The 24,315-nt window shown below is 44.3% G+C and overlaps 1 protein-coding gene across 3 annotated transcripts in view; it reads right to left on the bottom strand.

Moving 5' to 3' along the window:
* The window catches only part of MEGF10 (multiple EGF like domains 10), a 188,079-nt gene that overhangs the window by 25,506 nt on the left and 138,258 nt on the right, over positions 1-24,315 (bottom strand). For all 3 annotated transcript variants that reach the window (XM_066382136.1, XM_066382138.1, XM_066382139.1), the window contains exons 10-17: positions 21,365-21,539; positions 20,017-20,137; positions 19,084-19,247; positions 16,691-16,793; positions 4,075-4,221; positions 2,764-2,898; positions 2,109-2,237; positions 137-265 (exon numbers count right to left, since the gene is read on the bottom strand). In XM_066382136.1, the coding sequence (XP_066238233.1) occupies positions 137-265; positions 2,109-2,237; positions 2,764-2,898; positions 4,075-4,221; positions 16,691-16,793; positions 19,084-19,247; positions 20,017-20,137; positions 21,365-21,539 (1,103 nt within the window). The remainder of the gene's footprint in view (positions 1-136; positions 266-2,108; positions 2,238-2,763; positions 2,899-4,074; positions 4,222-16,690; positions 16,794-19,083; positions 19,248-20,016; positions 20,138-21,364; positions 21,540-24,315) is intronic.

Here is a 24,315-nt window from a genome sequence, read left to right as displayed (position 1 = left end):
CTAGTGGCCACTGGGAAGAGAGGACGCTCCAATGCCAGGGAAGCTTGGTGAGCCCAGCTCGTGTGTGCACAAGGCAAGGTTGTGTCCCCCTCGAGTGTGGCTCCCCTGGCTGGGCCCCAGGAGGCTGGCCTCTTACTCTGAGTGCAGTAGAGCCCCGTCCAGCCGGGGGTGCACTTGCATTCCCCGTCGTAGGCGCTGCAGAAGGCCCCGTTGTGGCAGTTGCACGTGTGGATGCAGTTCGGGCCCCAGTGGGCAGGCGGGCAAGCTGAAACAGCAACACGCATGGAGAGCGCCGTTAGAGTTTGGAGGCCAGCACCCAGCAGAGGGAGTTCCAGCCACCCTTCCGCACCTCCCTGCACATGGCGGTTAGCAGTGTGCATCAGGACTAAGAGCACACTGCTTCAAATCTAACTACAGCCCAGATGGCAATGCCGACTGTGACAACCACCGTCATCACAGACATATGTATTCATTCACAGACTGCAGAGGGAGACGAAAATCGTCTCAAGTTTACAGACTTGGTTATTTAACAGACGCTCATTCCACACCTCTGTGCCCAGCACTGTCTGGGGAACAAAGGAGACAGCAGAGGACAGGACACCTAAGCCAGGCTCTGGATGCCTGTATCTTAGTAGGGAAGGCAGGCAAACAACTAGGTAACCCCAAAACCAACGGCGATAAGTACTATAAAGAAATAATAAAACAGGTTAAGAGGGACAAGAATGATGAAGCGGCTTCTTTTTTTTTTTTTTTTTTTTTTCATTTTTCTGAAGCTGGAAACAGGGAGAGACAGTCAGACAGACTCCCGCATGCGCCCGACCGGGATCCACCCGGCACGCCCACCATGGGGCGACGCTCTGCCCACCAGGGGGCGATGCTCTGCCCATCCTGGGCGTCGCCATGTTGCGACCAGAGCCACTCTAGCGCCTGAGGCAGAGGCCACAGAGCCATCCCCAGCGCCCGGGCCATCTTTGCTCCAATGGAGCCTTGGCTGCAGAAGGGGAAGAGAGAGACAGAGAGGAAAGCGCGGCAGAGGGGTGGAGAAGCAAATGGGCGCTTCTCCTGTGTGCCCTGGCCGGGAATCGAACCCGGGTCCTCCGCACGCTAGGCCGACGGTCTACCGCTGAGCCAACCGGCCAGGGCCTGAAGCGGCTTCTTTAAGGAAGGCCTCGCTGAACAGAGGCTGTTCGAGCAGAGATCAGATAGAAAAAAAATCATGTGATTTGAGAGAAGTTAAGGGACCCAAGGTCATGTACTTCACATCTTTGATCTCAAAAAACTGGCACTTGTCTGCTTATACCAAAATCGTCACTAGAGGTTTGTTTTAAATGTTAAGATTCCTAGTTGTATGTAAGAATTGGTTTCCTTATAAATCTTCTTAATTAGAAAAAGCTGAAAACAATACTAAATCTTTAGTTACCTTAGATTCAGTATAAGATAGATTTTTTTAAATCAAAAACTAAACTAAACTGAACTAAATCTCAGGGAGTCACTGCTCACTAAAGGGCTGACAGAATCTTAGATAATGTATCTGTAAAATAGTAATGTATGTTTATGGGGTAAAATGATTTGATTTATTCCCCTCTTCCCCCCCCCCCCAAAAAAAAAGAAGACTATTTTTTTTCTTCTAATGCTTCAAGAAAGTAACTACTTAAAAAGAGGGCCACCTATATTTTCTATATGGCTACCCAGCAGGAAATATGGCCCAATAATGGAAATCAATAAGTCTGAAGTAATTAAAAAAAATCTCCCATAATTGTGTGACCATTTATTCCCCAAGAACAAGGGAAAATAATATCTGACACTTGAGGTCTGGAGCGATTCTTAGAATAGATCTTCTGAGAGCATGAACTCCACATCACAGATGAGGATCACTGCAAGGTAAATAAGCCAAAATGCTATTTATTTAGGTGCTTGTCAAGACAGTATTTAGCTTTAAATATAGGACTATTGCTCTTAACTGGGAAAGAAATCAATTTAAAAATCAAAATAATGTATCCTATAATTATTTACATATTTTTCTGAATTATATAACCACGCATACTTAACCCTAAAGAATTTGAAAACAAACAAAAATGGTTGGTCAGTTACTCTCAGACGGGACTTACGTTGAGAGCAGTCACTGCCGATCCATCCCGGGTAGCACTGACAGGATCTGTCGATGGGGTTACAGGTTCCATTGTTGGTACAGGTACAAATTCCTGCACAGTTTTTCCCAAATCTGCCACTGGGACACACTGTGAATAAGTTATAGGTCAGCAACTCATCATTACGTCTCATCTCACAGAACCCTAGACTCTTGGAACAGGAAACAACTTTAAAGGTCACCAGCCCAGCTGCCCTTTTAGTAGCTGCCTCCAGTTAACAGCATCTCTCATCCGGAATGGGTTCATTTCACAAACACATGAAGTCAAACGCGCTCACAAAGGCATCACAAGCCAGCAGACATCCACACATTTCTAGAAGTCTGACTTCATAAACTTTTCGCTCAGGAAGCCAAAATCCTTCCTCATCCTGATTTTTCATGGGAGGCTGTTTCTACTTAAAACTGAGGAGCAGTACAGCTCCGAGAATAAAGAGGTTTTTCCGGAGTGGCAAGCCAGCTTTTCCAAAGCCCAAAGTCCTATTTCCAGGAGCTGCTAACACAGCGTAGCACAGGCATGGCTAGCTGGGAGCTGCAGGCAGGTCCCGGAGGGAGGGGCCGAGGACAGGCAGCCGGCTCGCTGGTCACCAGGTAGGTGTCTCTCCAGCACTGCGCCTTACCTTCATTGCAGAGGGCGCCCGTGAAGCCCGGCAGGCAGTCACACAGGCCGGTGATGTGGTGGCAGGGCCCGCTGCTGTGCACGCACTGCGGGCACGGCTGGCTGCAGCGGTGCCCGTAGAAACCAGGGGAGCAGACTGAAAAACAAAACAAAACAATGGAGATCGACAGATATCTTTCCTGAGATACATCTCTTCATATTCCACATTGAGATCTAGTTTAAGTTTAGGGTAAAAGTTTTTTTTAATGACACCGAGAATTTTCCTAGAATAAAATAACCACCACCAAAGAAACAAGGGTATTCTTTAATAATGGGAAAAAAAAAAAAAAGCCATGAAATTGAATTGCCTGAGGGCTGGCGAGTGACTTAGTCCTCTTTTATTTTCCCATTAATGGCCCCAATTAGCTTGAGGTTTGGCATAGAGCTAGAGGCTTTAAGAAATAAACAAAGGAGGGAAATAAAATTCTGAATTCTAACAAGGCCCAAATAAACACTCTCAGGCCATTATCGATCCTTTATTCTTTAAGAGCCGTTACTGGCAATAAATAGACCTATAGACAGAATTAAAAGATGGCTCCTCCTCAACATGACCCAGGCTAATGATTGTCGTTGAAAAGTGAGTAAGGAAAATGTTACATAATTAGGTTCTTCCCAAGACATCATCGGGATGTAAATATAGGACAACGGAACAGAGTTCTTAATTTAAAAAAGTAATTGAGAAATTAGAATAATGTATCTTCTCGTTAGTGGTATATTCCTTTCCTGAGAACATTTATAAGAAGATTTAGTAAAATCTTATCGATCATTTCCCCAACTTAAAATTTCCATCGGCCAACATCAACAGCCCTCATTTTTAACTCAGCAATTCTGTTTTCCCCATGGAACTAACTTTAAGACTACTAGCAGGATGCAAGATTAGCCTCAAGGTTTGGCTGATGTTGACTTCTAGTAATTGAAATAAGGCCAATGCCAAAATTGCTGAATAAAATATTTACAGGTCAATGGATTTCTGGAACACCATTTGCCAACTTAAGGCAGCGTCAAAAAACATATCCTGATTATGTTGACAAGGAGGTGGTGAAATCATGACTGGGAAAAAATGGTGAGAGCCCCATCTGTTCAGTTAAGTCCTAAAGGTTGGAAGGAATAAGAGTCAGGGATGTGCTGTCAAGGACAGGGTGACCTATGACACTTTCTTCTGCCCCTCACTGCAGCAGAACCTCACTGTGAATTGAGAGGCAGAGCAGAGATGATCCTACACACAGTTCCCTGAGAAGGGAAGACGGGACTTGCCACCTAGGGCAACACTTACTTCTCTGACACGTGGTCCCTCGGAACCCGGGGGCACACTCACAGATGCCGTCGTCAGGGGAGCACGACGCCCCGTTTTTACAGTAGCAGGGCAGGGAGCAGTTGGGACCCCAGCGTCCCTCAGCACACACACTGTCACAGTGGATACCTGGAACAAGGCACAGGGGTAAGGAAGGCTCTGTGAGAGGCAGGGCAGGCGTGCGCTTCTGGGAGGCTAAGTCAGGAACGAGGACTAAGTTCTTGGTACCAAAGATGAATTATCCCAGACAACAACGAGTGGAGATGGCATAAGGTTTAAAATCCACTTATACACACCAGTATGCCATCCTATATTGTATGATCACGTATCATCCTAACATTAAAATAATCCCAGGAGGTCCCGGCTGATTACCTGTCTATAAGAAGGTTGCCACAAAATGTTAGGATTGCTGTTCAGGGCACACACGGGAAGTACCCAATGAACACACAACTAAATGGAACAACAAATGAATGCCTTTCTCTCTCTCCTTTCCTCTCTCTGTCTCTTTAAAATCAATCAATCAATCAAAAAATAAATAAATAAACCCTGGATTATTTTCATAGTCAGAAAAGAGAAGAAATAAAACAGCTTTGTTATACTTAGAACAAAGGGGAAGCCTAAAGGCTCTATTAAAAGCAACATTTATCAAAATTACTGTATCATTTAGCGCTTAGTGACTTCCTCCCTCGCCCCCCATTCTTTATTTTTACAGAGAAATGGACAAAGTCTAAAAAAACATGAAAAGAAATAAAAAAGTGGGCAAATTGTTTTATATAAAGAAAACTTTTCCCCTGGAGCAAATAAATAAATATAATCTTAAAATATTTTAACAGAAATCTGTGCCACAAAATTTCTTTTTAAAAATTTAGTCTAACTTTGGGCAAGTATAGGCAAAATATCGAAACTGATGTTATTTATGGCTGTTGTCTAAGTTATTATTATGAAACCATGTAGGTGTTTAACCCTCACTCTAGAAATAGAGGAACTTTTAGACTTAGTCATGAGTGAACAAAATACCCTGAGAAAACATAAAAAAAAACTTGAGTTGCAAACAAACAAAAAAAACAACAACAACAACAGATTTTACCACAGGTAAATGCAAGTATCTTTTGTAAATTTGAAATACAAAAGGGGCCTCTTTCTTGTTAAGTCTGAATTCTTTACAATTCAAAGAAGTGCTCTTTGATTGACAGGCAATGAGAATGAGCTACAATTAGTAGTGAACTGTCGACTGCTGGCCTTAGACCAAGTAAAAACATGTTAAGAACAAGCACGCACACACTCAAGGATTCCAGGACAGGAACACTACCCAGCTCCAGAGAAGCTGAGAAGGCAATGCTTGTATTCGATTTTGCTTCTAAATTGATTAGGAGAAAAGTCACCAAGGTCCAGACCTTAAAAGAGAAGCAGCCCCGAACCAGAACATTGCTAACTGGTACACAACCATTTCTGCTGAAACACATCTTCCACTTTTGACTGTTCTGTTTTTGTCCTTCAGAAAGCCTCCCACATGGTCAAGGAGGATTGAAAGCACACAGACCTCACTGTAGCTAGCTTGAAGCAACAATAGACTATTATCTTAGCTGGGACTGCTGGCTGAAGAAAGATCAGGCCTGTTATCAGTGGATTAGTGTATAAGAGTTCCCCATGGAGTAAGATATGGGATCTTGGTCTACTATGATTTTTTTTTTTTTTTTGAATTCACAAATATATGATCCTTTTTTTCTCTTTTAAAATCAAATCTCTTTTGAAAAGCTGAGATGGAATCGCAAACTCTATGCTCCCTGCATATAATTCACCAGCCATAGAATCCTGTTTGTTGTTTTGACTCATACCTATACAAGGCAGAAGTGTCAAATATGGAGAAGGCTCAACCACTTCTAAGGAGGTTGCCAGCTCGGGGAATTTGAAGGAAGTAGCAACAAAGGTAATCTGCCCCAGGCTTCACTCTGTTCAGCTGCAGTTCCTGAGCTCTGACCCTGCACCCGGACTCCTGTTGATCAGCAGCTGAAAGAGGGACATCTGCTTTGTAGAGTCAGACAGCTTGGCCATTTCAGTCTGGACCTATCCAGGCTGATCCCAGTTAAGATTTTGGAGAAGTGGAAACTGAGTAATTACACTATCAATCTGAAAATTACTCCTAATTTTTGGCACTTTTCTTGTGTATGGGGGGGGGGGGAGGGGACTTGGGAAAAAGGGAGATTTGGCTATTTATAGTGATTTGGTTTATCCACTGCTTGCCGAATCTCGTCTTCACATTACACTTAATCAATGCAGTTAAGATGGAATGGGGCACACTTTGGGTCAAAAAGGGTGTGCTGCTCTTCGCCATTATAGATTATCATGATTTACCTATGACTTGGCACATTCTCAATCAGAGCATGTTAAGAAAAATGACTCGTGGGCAGACTGACAAACGTGAGTAAGTGATCTTTTATTTCATATCTGATTTCTCTTCCCTAATAGCTTTGTTCAGCTGATTAGCATAACCATCAGTCATAATCAGCTTTATTGAGGTAATTTTCATATAAGTAACAAGGCCCACGATATAGTGAGGAGATTTGCTGTAAAGATTAGCTCGTTTCACGAGATTGACCCATCATTTCATTTCCAGACAATCACAGGGAATTCTAGAGATTATCCATCAAATCTTCGGTCTCCAATTATATACACTAAACACATACTTCAACAGAACCAAGGTTACTCAAATAATTTTTATTTTATAATTGCAACGAAGCCTTTCCTTGGAAAGTAAATTATAACAATTCTATTACCAACTCCCCTTGAAAATTTGATCCTTTTTCTTTTTCTCTATCATCAGTAAAAATGAGTCATCATGTTGTAGATATTAATGACCTAAACTGTTTAAAAACAAACATGAAGTATTATCTCAGTTAGGGGGCAATGCTGGGAAAGTGTGAAGCTGTCTGTGCTTCTCCTCAAAGCCCCATTTTCTCCTATGGCTACTCCTCCCCTTCAGGCCTCTTGCATCCTCTTGCTCTCCTTCCCTTCCTCTTACAGTCAGGAAAGGAGAAGATCAATCTATTATTGCTGAGGTGTTAGAATCCTCTAGAGAACATTAATTATTTTAAGGGAATATACATGTAAGAAATAAATCCCTACGTGTGAAATTTCAGGCAAGAAGACTCACTGAGGGGAAAATAGGGTAAGTGCTACTGCTGTAACTTCTCTGTAAGGCACTGAGAGAAACTCTTTGCAGGATAGGGAGCCCTAAGTTTGCTTTAACCATTTTTTTTGGCCCTCTGTCTATGTGTGTATTTTATTTCTGAATTATTTCCACTGACCTCATCCTAGTCTTTGCCAACTTTGCTAGAGTCCTACAAGACATCTTTTTATTTCCTTGTTTGTTAACGACAGAAGAGAGAATTCAACTGAATAAACACTCATGGGGTCTGAAAGCTGCTGGCTTGCTGGTGAGAGGCACTCTAAGAAAGACCTCGGAATCTAGAGTGATAATGGCCCCAGAACAGGCACACCCACGTGATGCTAGTGTTGGGCGGATAAAATGTATTATGCTCACTTTGTTAAAGATAACACGAGGAGGCAGTCGCCCAGGTGATATTAATGTGTGTTGGAGATCGTTGTAACCTGGGGCTTGGTTTTGGGATTAAGCCTTTCCCACCCTTTTTGCTGTAGGGCGGTACAATCCTATCATGCCTCAGAGAAGTGACTTTGTATTAAGAGACTTCCCTATTATGTATATTGGATTAAGGGTTTGGATTTCTACACTATAAAAGGGAGGCAGAACGGGACTCGGCTCTTGGTTCCTGAGGTTAGCATGAGAGAGCAGAGAAAGTAGAGCCAGCAGCGGAAGGAGGCCACGTGGAGTAGGCCAGGAGAAGCAGCCAAGATGGCGGAGTACTGAGTGAGATGCCAGTCTGTGTAGAGTTTGTATCTGGGATAAGGAAGAAAATGGGGAACTGAGGAGAATAAGGTTGGTGAGCTAGAAACCTTTGATTCTAGGAAACTCGGATAAGTCAGTGGCTTTGTGAGCACTGAGTGTGACTGGGTTTTGGAGCCCAGTGTGTATTTTTACTTGCCCGCCGGGTGCAAGCTAGGATTAAAGGTTATGGCCCACCAGTTTTTGGCTCCGTTGTTTCTTTACCGACTGTCCGAATCCAATGCGAACCTGCATGGGCCAGGCTGCTCTGATGGTGGCTCTGGCTGTGGCTCCTGGCTTTACATTAGCGAGAAGCAGGTAGCTCAGGACAGCAGAGGAGGGTTCCAAGCTAAAGAAAAGTTGTGTGCAAGGCTCAGTGGCCCAAAGAAGTATGTCTTATCCTTCAGGAACCTCAGGTTGGGGACTGCTGAAATTGGGGCTGGGGACAACAGGAGAGTCGTCCAGGCAGCCGGGCAGTGGTCCTGCAGGAAAGGGCCAAGAACGCCACTGTGGGCTGTGAACGACCTCCTGGCGTTGTGACCACACAGAAACGTCATTTCTTTAATATGACCTTTACTCCCTTCTTTCCTTTTGATTCAAACAGGCCTCATCCAGCTCCTGACTCACCCACTTCCTCCTCCCTTGCGCGACCACTCCCTTAATCGTAAAGCCCTCAGGACAATAAGGTTCTGGTCACCATCAAATGATCGTAGGAACAAAGCCTCAGGTCTGTTGACCACAGAGACAGAGTTTTAGTCAAACTAAAGATAACATCTAGGTCTCAGTTGTGTTCCAGGTCCAGACCCAGAAAAGCAGAATGATGCCACCAACCACACCCTGTGAAACCAGACAGAATGGCTGACATCAGGACCAGATGTAATGATCAACTACCCAATCAGTCGTGACCACAACCCTAACTCCACCAGGATTAATAATTTCCCCCCTATATAACCCACCTTCTAGAAGCCATCAGAGAGCAAATCTTAGAGCAATGGCTTGCCTGTGACTCCAGTTTGGCATCGTATTTTTACATAATAAACCTTTACTTTCTTTGCTGCAAACTCCTATTCATGTTGAATTGGGCTTTGATACATGCAGGCGAACGAACAGATCTCTTCAGTTTGGCAACAGTGTTAACCGGGACCAAATAGGACAATAAGTAGGAGATGTGCATAATTAACCTTGCATTTTGTAGGAAGGTAGAAGATGCTTGGATGATGAGTCTGGAAGAGAGAGGATCTGCCAGGTAGCTGTTTTGGATTATCCAGGTTTAAAAAAAAAAATGGTAAAAATGACAAGGTCTTAAACTAAATGAAGGACAGGTAGGATGTGGGGAAGATGAATTCCAGAGCAGCACAGGCGAGAAGGCAGATGAAAGATCCAGCCCCGCCCCCTGCTCCCCGCAGGGCAGTGAACGAACTCTGGCAGTTCCACAAAGGAGAGATGGTGCCTGTTTTTGTTCACTACAGCACCGCTGAGCACATGGAAGGAGTCAAATATTTGTTGAATGACTCACTACCAACCCAGTCCCTTTTTCAATGTGATAATCAGGACCATTTATTTTCCAAGTGGATGGGGCAACCACCTCAGTCTTTCCTTCCCAGAGGAAGTGACAAGGCACGCACTGAAACTGGGAAGCCCAGCATGTTTCTATTCTGTGCACCTGAAACGGTGACCCTTCCCAGCAAAGGGGCGAGGACGTGTCTGCCTCGCTTATTTTAGAGAAGATATATTTCCCGAGCACAGGTCCATGTTTTTAATGCGAGCCCAGATTATAAAGCAATAGGAAAATTATGGGACATCTTGAGGAAATTCTTATGGACTGTTTCCCAAAGTACAGATAAAGGCTCTAATATGAGTTCCTTCAGGAAACAACTTCCTAAACTATTTGGCTTAAGAGACAAAATAGAAAGGAGGTATCTTTAAATTTGCAGGAATGTCTGGCTCAATGGAAGCCTTTTTCCCTGATAAATGTTCTAATGCTGATAAGGAGATGTGTAAGGGGCTGTTTTTGCCAGGCCTGGGGACAAAGAGCTCTTTGATAGCCTTCCCAAGTTGCTAGGCAATGGCTGAATGATCGTGATAAACTTCAGCTAAGCAGCTCTAAAGAAATGTCCGTGCCTTCAATGCCTGATGCAGCGTGCCAGCCGCCTCAATGCGAAATCAGCATTCTCAAGGCATTCGTGGTTCCATGAATGCGCTAAATGAACCCCCGGCGTGTCATTCTGTCGCCCGCTCAGAGGCAGCACCCAACCGCCTTGCCCTGCTCCACTGTTTATATTCCTAATGCCAGTATTGCAATATTTGAGGCGGTGGTGAATGAGGGACATGATTTCAATGCAATGTCTTGTTCCTGAGCAACAAGCTGTTAAATATATATATATATATATTAGAGCCAAGAGAGAGAGGAGAGAGATGTTAATAATTGGGCTTGGTGGGTATAAAGAGAAAAGGACTACAGTATTTAGTCCTAACACTTTCTGCTCTTCTAGCCCTATGGGCCGAGGCAGTGGCGACACAGTGGAGCGTAGGAAGTCATCCGCTGTTCTGCCCACCTCCGCCCACATGGGGTCTGCCCCAGAGAATGGCAGTGTCTTTCTGTGGGCCAGGGGCAGTGTCACTCACCTCCGTGTTCCCAGCTCCTAAGCTCTGTGGCTCCGTACAGCTCGGGGACACTCCACAGTGGTTGTTAATTGTGTCAAGTGTTTGGATGCTATGAATTTTAAAGATCCATTAAAAAAGAACCTGCTTTATATAGATAACCATGTTGGAAAAAAAAAAAAACAACATACTGGCAACTCATATAAATCAGATGTGTTTGCATTTGCAGCTATAAGATGAAAACATCAGAAAGCATGCCCTGCCTTAGACTGGACCCATACAATGGAGAGAACAGACTGCTAAGCGGACTGACTGGGAGACCAGGGAACTTCGGTTCTTCCTGCAGCCTTTCTGTGGGGAAGGCGAACCCCCTCCCACCATCCTTCCTTCAAGGACCCCATGTTCTGCTCGCCATGACCCCCCCCCCCACTTCAAGACCACGTAGGCAGATAGACCTATGCTCCCGCATACACTCATGCTCTCCACCCTTCAGGACCCTAAAGAGTTATCTGCACTTATGGCTGATTGAGTGTATGCATGTTCATTAAAACTCATTTGCACTTACGTGTCACTGGACAAAGAAATGTAAGTGTCCCCTTATTGGGACAATTCAGGCATCTCTCAGCTGCATGAGAGATCAATTTAGGACAGATCATTACCTGAAGTGGCAGCCCGTGTACTCAGCTGGTCAAACGTGGCGTGTTTGGGGAAGGTCAGAAAGGGGAGCTGTCCTTCTGGAGAAGGGCTGGGGCCACTGCAGGCCCAGTTCTGCTGGCTGGGCAGCGGGGAGAAGCCAGATTCTTCTCACAAGCTTGCCTCCAGGTTTTCTTCCTTCTAATGTCCCCCTTCCCAGCTGGGTCCCAAGGGGCACCCAGCTTTCTTCCTCCTCTCCTTTCCTCTTCTTTCCATTATACCACGTCCTGCTTGCCCCTTCTTCTTTCCCAAGACTCCTCAAGGTTGATTTGACATCTCAATCTCTTTTCTATCAATTTAGCATCTAACTTATTTCCTGGCATGAATGCGTCCCTCAGCACTCTGTCGTCTTCTGCAACTGGTTATAAGGCTTCTGTCACAGAAGTGCTCCCTTTAACAGGGCAGCAAGGCAGAGTGGAGGCCAGTCTATAGACTAAGAACTGCCACTGCCCGGGCCACCAGGACAACTTCTGAAATGACCGACACATTCACCAAGTAAGGTGCAGGGTGGACAAGAGTCCTGGTCACAGCGCTAAGTTGGGGCAAAAGTCCATCTCACACTCCACCTGCCAAGAAGTGCAGCCTTAGGGATTTCTAAACCTTTTCCACATTTGTCCAAAAAGTGTTTTCTGAGCTGGCAATGGCACCATCCTCCTCCCCACCTACCCTCTGGGCTGTCATGCAGTAGGCAGTAAGTGTGAGGTAGGGACTGGGAATCTGCAAGTTTAAAGAGGTCCTAGGTGACAGTGATCCTCGCCAGAGCTCAGAACCAGGCTGGAGACTGCACACGTTCCCAGAAAGCGGGAGTGGAGTCTTCAATTAGCTGTAATGCTCAGTGACGAGGTGTTCTGGCTGACTGAAGTCGGAGCGGAAAGGAAGAAAAAATGTCAGCATGTTTCGACTGTTTTTGAAAACTACTTTATAAAGCGTATCACTCCATTACCTTGCAAATACACACACATACACACGCCACTAATTATATTTCACTGACATCTGGAATTTCAGAATACTCGTTTTGAAAAGCCGGTCTCGTTGTGTAAGTGTGTGTGTTTGTGGCAGAAAGAGAGGTGTGGGAGAAGGAGCCCAGGACACAGCCTGTATCCTGACGGGTATTTCATTTTCCCCCAATTTTTTTTTTACTGCAATCTCTCCCATTTTTTGATAAAGTAGTCCACTAACTAAAAATGTCAATAAATTAAGGTTTTAAAGAACCACATATAATAAAAGTGCATGTATTTTCCTTTGAAAAACGGGACATTTCTTTTGGAAATGGTATCTGGGATGTCAGATGCAACTTACCATTTGGTTAACCTATGGTGCATGATGAAGAGTTTTGTTTATGACTATGTAAAGTGGGACTATCAATTATAGTAGAAATAAACAAGATTTCAGGTTCTTGAAGAGAAAAAGACAGTCAAACATTAGAAAAGAGGGTGACGTTATGAGGAGTGGTGCATGAGCCCAATGGTATGAAAGCAAGCCAAATTACTCAATACATCAGGTTAGCACATGACTTCCTCAATTTAGGTGTTATCAGTTTCTTTGTAAAGAGGGATACAACCCCTACCTCTGGCTCCAAACCCAGACCCGGTCAGCCTCTCCCCCAGTCCGTGGCCAAGCGCGACTGGTTCCTCTAAGCCACCCTGTTGACTTGGTCGGGGTGCCTGTGTTTGATGTCACTGACCCTTTCACAAAAGCCTTGCTGTTATCCCACACATTGCTATCCTGTCCGGCAATGCTTAACATTTCACCAGCAATCTCGGCAACAGGGAGGAGAGAAAACAGAAACACTTGCTTCCCTGGGCTTATGCTATTGATTTGGCCCTGAAACTGGTGTTTAAATAAGAAGCAAACCCTTCTTTATGTTGCAAAAAGTCCTTCTTCAAGGTGCTTACTCAAAACAAGTTTGTGAGGAAAAATCATGAGCCTAACCAGTGTTGACAATGTAATGATGTTCCCTGTAAAGAGGCTATTGTCCTTTAATTTTTCTTTCAGAAAAATAAGCCAATTCTTGCTACAGTTATCAGTGCTTTCTAGAACTTCAGGAACTCGATTTCCTTGACATACAGTTGCTTATACCACATGTGTTCTGAGTGTGGGGATGCCCTCTCTAAAAAGACATTCCATAGCAGCCTTCGATACTTGCAGACCAAATGCCCACACAGAAGACCCAGACACACAAGTCACTGGGGCTATGAAGCAGAGACGGTGGGTACCACGACGCAGCAAAGCTTCCTCCCCTTCGGAGAGGCAGACCCGTCACAGATGGACAGAGGATTTACAAGATTATGTTGTGCGACAAAACCACCGCAGTCCTGTAGGAGCGCCACAGGTCTAAGGCCAGATGGGATCATTTGTCTTACCCCATGACCCAGACTGCGGAATGCAACTAACACATTTCTGACTGGCTTCAGGCCAAATCCTAGCTCCGGATTTTCTCATGTACACGAGAGGGTGTCTTTCATGGGCTGGTTCCAAACCACTGAAGCAGGTGGACATCTGAGCAGTGACTGGTGAGTTCGGGAGCACCTCACATCTACCCTATAGTCATAAGACAGAGACAGATTTGGTGGGCTTTTGCCCCCAAACAAATGATATGGCCTCTTTATTACAACAATATCTAAATTTGCTGGGGCTTAAAAATGCGATTTCACTTCACTGTGGTCATTGAAACTTTAGTGCTGGTCCCTTCATTTGAGACGTTCAAGAATCCTTGTGAAGTCACAAAATCTGTTTCATCCTTGAAGTGACGTAGTTTTACCATGTAGTAACTGTGAGCCAAACAGAAACACGAGAAGGTGGAACTTTGTATTGTGAAGTCTGAGTTATTGTCGCTTTTGCAAGTCAAAGAGGAACTAGAAGGCTAAGGAGTCCCTGTGTCTGTGGGTTGCTCCCACTGGCAGAAAATAGAGCCCACTGCACCAGCCTTGGCCTGCTTCTCAAGGGAGCTCTCAGACGCGAGAAGTCAGGTACATGGCAGCTCATCTCAGTTTATTTCTGTCAAAGCCAAAGAAGCTCCTAACAAACTCCAAAGGACTAAAAGACACCATTGAATAGGTTACCACTGACACCCTATGTTCAAGGAGCTGAAGACTTAATGCTGTTAAGCTGGCTGTACTCCCCACACTTATCTATAGAGTCAATCCTCATGAAATTTCCACCTTCTTGCTTTGCAAGAATTGATATGCTGATCCTAAAATTCATACGGGAATTCAAGAAACACAGAATAGTAGAAACAACCTTAAAAAAATGACCAGAATTAGATAACTCATACTTCTCAATTTTAAAACGTTCTACCAAGCTAAAATAATTAAACAGTATAATATTGGAATATGAGAGACATATATTCCAATGGAATAGAAGTGAGAGTACAGAAATAAACTCATGCCCATTCATGGTCAATTAATTTTTGACAAAGCTGTCAAGAAAATTTTGTGAAGGAAAGACGATCTTTTCAACAAATGGTTATGGAACAACTAGATATTCACATGTAAAAGAGTGAAGTTGAACACTTATCTCACACCATATACGAAAAATGAATTCAAAAGGATCAAAGACATACAACATGAAAAGCGAAAAGTGTAAAAGCTAAAACTATAAAATTCTTAGGAGAATATATAAGCATCAATCTTTGGGACCTTGGATTAGTCCATGATTTCCTAGATTTGATCACAAAAGCATAAGCAACAAAAGGAAAATAAAACAGACAAACTAGAGTCCATCAAAATAAAAACTTTTCTGCTGCAAAAGATACTATCAAAAGTGAATAAAATAAGTCACAGAATGAGAGAAAATTTCCTAAATGGGACATCTCTGATATGGAAGCATTAGATTCTCTTCTGAAGATCCATCTTCTGAAAATACGAACCATCACTAAAGAGGATGTTTAGCTTGTTGCTACCAATTTCTTTTAAAGGACAAGTTGAAAATGTTTGGGGAACATCAATAAGGAAACTGTTCTCCTACAAATTCCCTCTCTTCTCTCAACTTATATACAAATATAGTTCGATATGAATACAATATATACACAAGTACACACACACAAATGACTTAAAAGAAATGGTCATTTTAAAAGGGAGTTCTGGTTCACTTATCTACCTCTAATCCAGTCCTTAGTTATAACACAGTTTCACTCTAAACTGGCAAATCAGCAATCAACATTTTATTTTTAGTAGAAATATTCATTTAATATGTTCAGTTCATTCATCCCAATTTGAATAACTGTCCTATTGGTTTGCCATTCAGAGTTTTTCTTAAAAAAGTATACAAAAGTTCACCCAGTTTTTTTTTTTTTTTTTTTTTTTTTCTGAAGCTGGAAACGGGGAGAGACAGTCAGACAGACTCCCGCATGCGCCCGACCGGGATCCACCCGGCACGCCCACCAGCGGCGACGCTCTGCCCACCAGGGGGCGATGCTCTGCCCATCCTGGGCGTCGCCATATTGCGACCAGAGCCACTCTAGCGCCTGAGGCAGAGGCCACAGAGCCATCCCCAGCGCCTGGGCCATCTTTGCTCCAATGGAGCCTTGGCTGCAGGAGGGGAAGAGAGAGACAGAGAGGAAAGCGCGGCGGAGGGGTGGAGAAGCAAATGGGTGCTTCTCCTGTGTGCCCTGGCCGGGAATCGAACCCGGGTCCTCCGCATGCTAGGCTGACGCTCTACCGCTGAGCCAACCGGCCAGGGCCCACCCAGTTTTTTTGTTTTGTTTTGTTTTATTTTTAGGATAGGCTTGACTTGACATATAAAAAAAGAACAAGACCTCAATTGACTTAGGCAATTAGTGTCATTTTCCAAGTCTGTACATCATGAGCAAAAACTGTTTTTCTCTTAAGAGCCCTGTTTGTTAAACTTCCTGGCTGAAACCATGGAGTCATACAAATTGGGAGAAACTTGGTTGGAAAATTGGTATTCAACCATATTATAAATTTAAATGATAAACGTTATTATAAGAAAAAGTTTCAAAACTTTTCTTTCTAGTAATGAATTATTTGCCTACCTGACCACATTGATCTTAATACTTAATATTTCTGTCTCAGTAAGGTGAGCTTGATTACATTTTTACGGTTTCTTCCAATCATTCTTTCCTCCATGCTCAAAATCACCACAGAGGCCTTGCTGAACTCCTCCTCAGCAATTCACGTTTCCCCTCTGGCCGGCCTGAATTCTGACATTCGGACCAGACATGAAGGCTCAGGAGAACTGCCTCTGTGTGATCCAACAAAAGTCACTCCTGGATTAGTTAGGCCTACCACTAATATTTCTTGGGTAAAAAAAAAAATGTGTCAGCTTACTGGAGACGACCGCATCTTCATTTTTTCTGTCCAGTTAACCAGTGTGTGTTTCCTTAAAATAGCAAGGAACAGCATGAGGCATGGATTGATATGTTTCCCTCTTCCTTGCTCTCACCTGACCATCCGGGGAGGCAGCGGCAATGGCCCGTGGTGGGGTGGCAGCCGTCTGCGTGGCTGCAGTCACAGCGCTCGGCACAGGTCAGCCCATACGTGCCGTCCTGCAGACAACACAGCAATGAGGACGTGGAAAATCAACCGCAGGAGACCAAAGGGCCCACAGTGAGCCATTTGAGATACAGCACCCTCCTCCTCTCCCAACACCTCTCAGCAACATGCATTATAATTACCTCTTTCCATGTCTTCCTGCCCCCAAAATACAGGCTCCAAGAGGTCAGTGGTTTTTTTTTTAATTGATTTGAGGGGGAGGGCATCAATCTGTTCTTGTATGTGACCTGACCGGGGGTCAAACCAGCAACCTCTGTGCTTCAGGATGCTACTCTAACCAACCAAGCCACCCGACCAGGGTAGAAGTCAGTGTTTTAACATCCCTCAAACCTTAATTTATGTCTGACATATGGTTGAGACATATGACTGGTGAAATCAATGATACTAATAAGCTGATATGCATATATGCAGGTGTATATAAACATGCCAACAAATTAATCTTTTTTATCTCATTTTAAACCACAACTTGTACACATATTTTCTTTTGCTCCTGAAGGTTTTTATAAAATAGTTCAATGTTCCCTACAGGGTATTCTATTCTTTAGTAGGAAGGGAGGAGCCTCACCTACCTAGAGAAGCTCCAAGATTTTTTAGTTTTATCGCTCTAATGGAATTAAATATGTTTTCATAAGTTGCCGAGGGGTATGTGAAACTATAAGGAAAAATGAAAGCCTTTTGCTACTTTTCCTAATTAATATCCTCCTTGCAATGAAGAAGTCTAGACAAAACGAAGTGTTCTGATTCAGGATTCTCAGAGGGTGAAGTGCATGTCGGCACACTCTCCTTTCTTGTCCCGCCCAGACCGCGATGTAGTCACACGCCCGTCAGCTCGGGTGGTCCAGTGGAGACGAGGCTCCTTGTGGACGTGACCGTTCAGTGTGCGGGACAGCGGTGGAAGGCTGTGCGTCGACAAGCCCTGCTCTTCGGTGCCAGATCCCGAGGAACTGCGGGAGAGTACCACACACCTCCCACACTGCCCGGCACTAAGAAGATGGGTGCACAATTTACCAAGAGGGAGAAATCTGAGAACCGGCATGAGACAGGCAGTGGGCGTTAGACGGCATAATCTTTTATCTAGATTATTAAACATATTAAAATGAAATAAATAAACCATTTTTAGTCCCCACTAATGTTTGATGGGGCTGTACAAGGATTTAGCTTTGCTACCATATGAGCCACCAAACCACTGGCTTTTGATGATTTCGTAGCACATCTAATACACACAAAAAGGACAAGAATGTGCCAGAGGCTTTGCTTTGTCCACAGACTGGGAATGAAAAGTGATCTTGAAGCCCGTCTAGGAGAGCTGATCATTTGTTCACTGGTCGATGAGAGGCAGCAAAGCTAACTTAACTTTGCCCTGAGGGTTTGTGGGGCGTAAAATAGGGCAGATCCTTTCTGCTTTGGGAAATGGGCTGTACTTAATGAGAAGGAAGCCCAGTGAGAACGGAACCTCCATGGCTGGCCCTTCCCGAGGGGATCTGTCCAGGGGTCACTGGGCCACCTTGCTCTCAGATGTTCTCCCAGAGGCAGAGAACACATCATAAGAGAATGCTTAATGGTTCAAGAGAAAAGAACGGTGATAGGAAAAAAGGGAAAGAAATGGCCACATGCCTCATTCAGGAAGAAATCAGCACATTCCTAGAGAATGCACTTGCCCTGTGCAGCCTCTGCTGGCCTGCGGTTACACAGTGTGTGTGGGATTTCTAATGACGACTATCTCCAAAGCAGGTCCAGGGGATAGAGTCAGGCTGAACTAGGGAAATCTTTGGGGAGTCTTATGACTCTGGAGATATTTACATGAAAAGACGGCTGTTTCCAAATCTTCTTTCACCACCTTGATGAGCATGTCTGTGACACCATCACCACCCGCTTTAATCCCCCGCCACTTTCCACCCCAAAGGCTGGAGGATTTCCATTATAATGGAAACACAATATTTGGAGAGCTGACAGGCATACACTGGGGCAGAACAAATGCTGTTGATAGGCTGCCAGGAAGAGATGGGTGTCTAATATAGGAGGTGGGGGCAGCGATGAGGGGAACCTGAGGAGAGAGGAAGCAAAAGAAGAAAGAGATTCTCACAGAGCTACCTAACCAATTTCCATGTCTACCCCTTCTCCAATCCTATATCTACTTTAAGTTCAAATACCTTAATTCTTCTAATAGTTACTGAGGTTTGGTCTGCACTCAGATGCTTTAAGTCTGGAAAACTGCAAAAAGAGGTCAACCCTCTGGCATCAGTTCCCAGGTGTTCACAGCGGGGGGCGCTGGTTTGGTCGTACCTGGCAGGGAAGTTCACATTTCTCCCCGCGCCATCCAGGTGCACACGTGCATGTCCCATCCAGGGTGTTGCAGGCTCCGCCGTTGAGGCACTGGCACGTTAAGTTACAGCCAAAGCCCCATGTGCCACTGGGACAGCTGATGGAGCAGTCCACCCCGTGCCAGCCTGCCATGACAAGAATGCCAGAGCACGTGAGCAAACAGGGCAGCAGGGAGCCCTGCCGAGCCTCTCCAAGCCACTGTCCCTTTAGAAGCATCTCAGAGACGCACAGCGGTGTCCCCAGCCCCAGCAAAGAAATGGACAAAAGCCCCCAGACAGCCGTGTACGCTGTGTGATCTGTCACACAGATGCCAATACTGAGAAGCCCTACTGGGTTCCTGCCGGACGAGGTATGGAGTGGAGGCCCCTTTAATACACAAGGATGCTGAGTTTTGTTCAGGTTAGGAAAGTGAAATATTGATAACAGGAGGGAGAAGGAAAGTTCGTGTTTGAAAGAACAACCCTGTCTTTAAAGCAGGACCCCGGTATCCGTGAACACCGAGCGTCTAGGATCTGGCTGCTGCAGGAACTCTGGGGAGACACAGTCTGGCCCTCGCGTAAAATCGGTGCTTGGCTGAATTTCCCATCACATGACCAGGTCAGGTATATTTAAAGGCATTGACGCCTGTCTGCTTGGCTTACTTGTCCCCAAAGTGCAGAGATTCAGACTTTTGGAGCTGGCAGCAACTTCAGAGATTCTCTCCTACAAATGAGCCTCTTTCCTGGACTCACAAGAATAGGAGAACCCACCCCAGCCCCAGCTGAAGGGCTTGCTGAGATCAGGCACTGAATCTGAGCACAGCTGGACCTAGAACCCTGGTCAAAGCTTCTTTCCTGTGTGACTTTAGGAAGTAACAGGACCAGGGTCAGATGAAAGACTCTTTCACTCACTCACCTGCCTTGCAGGTGCACGACCCGTCCACAGGAGAGCAGACAGCGTCGTTCTTACAGCCGCAGACGGAGGAACAGTTTACCCCGTAGGTCCCCGGAGGGCACGGTGCAGAGCAGTCAGTCCCCTGGACGGGCGCAAACAGGAAGAGACATGCAATTCTACCAACTGGAATGAGGCCAACACAAGCAAACAAAAATATATCTTGGTGATGCTAATTATACTCCCTCTGCAATTTTAACACATTATACATTTAAAAGTTGCTATAATGTCACCACTATACAAATTTAGAGATTCAAGGGCAATGCTAGCTAGCCTATGTATTGACTAACATCCAACAAAGCCTACGGCTTCATTAGTTTTCTTTTGTGGCAAATATAAACCTTTTGTCCTTGCTCAGACAAGTAGATATATAGCAATAAACAGCAGCCGTAAAATTACTGCCAATAAATAAACACAAATATGAACTATACTTTAAATTTTAATGCTTCCTAGACTTTCTTGTATAATAAATATGCAATATGATTAATGGGTGTAGCGAAGGAACAGCCCACATGGTTAAATTTATTATCTGACAGCGAGCCTTATGCGTAGAAGCTGGTTACTGAAGGTGACTGACTGGACGTCACCTTCTTTAAAAACAGAAGGACTCTTTAACACAAAACTGACTCAAAGTCTCAACCAAAGGGCTGCAACATAGGTTAGAAAACTCTGTGAAGATCCTCTCAGCTCAGCTCTCACTTGTTCTGCATGATGCGCTCTAGAATAATCATCACCATTCTTCAGAATTTGATGCCCTCTTTAAAATGGGAGTGAATAATTCAAGAACAACTTATTTTCCGTTTACCACAAAGATTCTTGACCTGTAGCTAAGAAATCCTAGAAACTAGGCAAAATCTTGCTCTATTGGCATATATAGGCATTTTTGTAAGTTCTAGATTCTCGAAGGGACCAAATACTAACTTGAAACATGATGTACTTTCAAATGACATGGAATTAAGACAAAAACTGTTGAGAATAATACATATCCTACTTGGAAAAGTAATTTCTTTGTTGCCTATAAAACAGTAAAATAATTATGTAAGGAATAATTATAATACATCACACTTCATGACATTTCTTAATTAAATAATTAACTATTAATGCCACATTTATAGTTTTACCAGCTTTCCCAGTCATCATTATAAGGTAATGACAACACTTATAACTAGTTCTTTCTTTATTCTTATTTGTGTTAATGATGGAATTGACTTTAGCATATTCAGCATACTTCAGAGAAGGTCATATAAGTCATGGTATCAATATACTCCACATTGCACCCTTGCTTTCTTTGTCTAGAGCCCAGGCCACTTACTTTGAATCCGGGGGCACAGGTGCACTTCCCAGTCACACTGTCACAGTCAGCCCCATTTTGGCAGCTGCAGATCTGTTGGCAAGCTTCCCCGTAGAATCCAGGAGAACAAGTCTCATTACAGTAGAGTCCCGACCAGCCTGGCTTGCAGGCACACTCTCCAGACATGGGGTGACAGCTGAGAGCATGGATGAAAGGAACCAGTCACTCTTGGGTAAACATGACACCCAAGGCCCATGCCCATTGCTTTAGTTATGATCACTAAATGTGTGGGTAATTCATGTGTAGTAACTTAACTTCCTTCCCAGAGTCAGTGTGATTTAAATAATTGGCTGAAACCTGATGGATACTACAGAAATGTTGCACGGAATCAGCACCTTGCTCGAAGGGGGCGACTGTCACAACTGTGACCTGTCTGAAAGTCATTTTAATTTTTATAAGTCAAAAGCACTGATTCAATAAAAAGGTTGACACGATGGGAGGATCTAAAGGACTCCATCCAATGAACAGCGAACCAGGGTGATGTCCAAGGAACTCCAAGAGCTGCAACGTTTTCAGCCCATTTCTTCTCTGCACCCCATACCTGGTATGGGGTGTCAGTACAGCTGTCTCTACCTGAAAAAGCAGGCATGCTGATGGGCCAGGCAGCCAGCTGTTGCCCCATAGCAAATGGGTCCATCAGCTGTGCTAAGACGCACACGTTGCTGAGCCTGACACAATGGGGCACTCTGTGGCGCTCAAAACACATGTGCCTGTCACCAAGGAAAATCTGAACAGTCCAACTAGTTCTGCGCACAATCAGAAGACTGTTAAAGATGAGCTTCCTCTCCAGAGTAAAACCCTCCCTGTAAGTAGGGTCAACAACACACTCCACTGTTGCACCCAGACATTTACTAAAGGACCTCTTATTAGAGGACTGCTCACAGATTTCCTGCGCTCGGCAAGAATGATTTTCTGGGATGGATGAAACGGAGGATGGAATTCCAGCTGTCCTGCCATTGGGGTGACCGTAATGAAAGTAAACAATCTCTCTGGGCCCGACGTCCTAGCCTGTCACGTGAGGGTCTCAGCCATACCCGTGTAGGTTGGATGATTTGTTCCCCATTTTCAGAAATGTATTTGAATATACTTTTAGGCCCCTGTTGCAACTCTGTTCCTATAAGCAAAGGCCTAGGCTTCCATCACAAGCCTTACTCAGAAAACATGGCATGAAGAAAAATCTAAATACAACTCTATGTTTAAGATAGTTACTTGGATATGCAAAGTTTGAATTCAGAACACAAGGGTCCGAGCCTCAGATCTACTTAGATCTAGGCAGGTTTAGTTATCTGCTATTCATCCTGGGGCAAACATCTGGCTTCTCCATGGCATCTCAAACTTAACACATCAAAAACTGAGCCTTCGTCCTTTTCTGTCTTCACCCCTTTGTGGGTGTCTACTCCCAATTGTCCCCACTAAAGTAATGGCATCTCCAGTTGCTCAGTTGTTTAAACTGAACCTTGAAGTTTTTCTTGGTAACTCCTCCTTCCTCATCTCGCATACCCACTTCCTCACTACGATCTAGCCATCCTAACTCCAAAACATATCTTGACTCCATCAACATCTCTTCAGCCTCACTGTCACCATCCTACTCCAAGCCGACATCATCTATCACTAAAACTCCCGAATAGCCTTCTCACTTCCCCCCTGCACCCACTCACCATATCACCTGGAAGTTGACCACATTGTATCATTCTCCTGGAAACTCTTCAAAAGCTCCCCACTTCACTTAGAATAAAACCCCTACTGTTTAATATAACTAGAGCGATCGGGTAATTGTCTAAACCAGAAGAAAAGGCAGTTACTAATAATTAGGACAACAGGCCTACACACCAGATGGTCCATGGGACACCAGATATAGGATCACCCCAGATATAGCCCATAGGCCCTCACCATTCGACCACTGCCTCCTTCCCAACCTCTTCTTTCATTCTTTCTTTATTACTATGCTCAACTGTGATGGATTAGTTATAGTTTGAAAAAAAAAAAAAAGTGCTGAGATTTGTCAACTTGAGGGCCTCACATGAGCTATTCCATACCCTAGAATGCTGTAGAATGCTGCTGCCCACTCTGCCTAGCTCTCTCCATCTCCCCCTTCCAGGCTGAGCGAATACAGTATCTCTTCCCTAGGCAGGCCTGCCCCTACCACTCACATTTAAAACAGGCCCCGCCTGCCATTCTCATTCAGAGCGCCCTGCTCTTTCCCCTCATCTCACTTCTCAGATCTATAATCTTGGGTTTATTTTTACAATCTTTGAATGTCATCCTTCCCTCTAGACTTTGGGCCTCATGAGGGCAAGAATTAAATATGTTTTGTTACTTGTCCCTGGTGCATGATAGGCGCATCGAAGATACTGACAGTGAGTAAGTGAAAATGTCACAGTTGATGTGTAGTAGGGTCTGACTCCAGGGATCTTGTGTTCCCAAACTAATCTGCTTCTCCCTAATCTGAGTCAGCCAGCAATGTTAAATCATAATCTGTATATCTGAATACAAAGGTAACATTTTCCCTAAAATTAGTTTTCAGAATGTCAAAGTCATGGCTTAAAGGGAATCACCATTAATTGCAGAGAACAGTCACTTATCTGACCTTTATGGTGATATTGTAAGTGAATGCCCAGACTAGCAGCTAGCGTTTACAGAGCACTGAGTGCGTGCTAACCCCATGCTCAGCGATCCACGTACACGGTTTCATTCAAACCTCACAATCATTCTGAATACCAGGTCTGATCCCATTTTATAAATGAGGGAACAGAGACCTAGAAAGAGCAAGTAATTCATTCAAAATCTCACACAGCCTGTGGCGGGATCAAACTTGAACCCACTTTATGTATTTGTTTTTACACCAAAGAAAAGGAAGTTTGATAAGTCTACTAAGAGGGCTAGATACTACTAAGAATTGCTATTATTTAGGA

This window comes from Saccopteryx leptura, chromosome 4 (assembly GCF_036850995.1).
Source record: "Saccopteryx leptura isolate mSacLep1 chromosome 4, mSacLep1_pri_phased_curated, whole genome shotgun sequence".
Classification (NCBI taxonomy): domain Eukaryota; kingdom Metazoa; phylum Chordata; class Mammalia; order Chiroptera; family Emballonuridae; genus Saccopteryx; species Saccopteryx leptura.
This window is presented reverse-complemented; position numbering and strand designations above follow the sequence as displayed.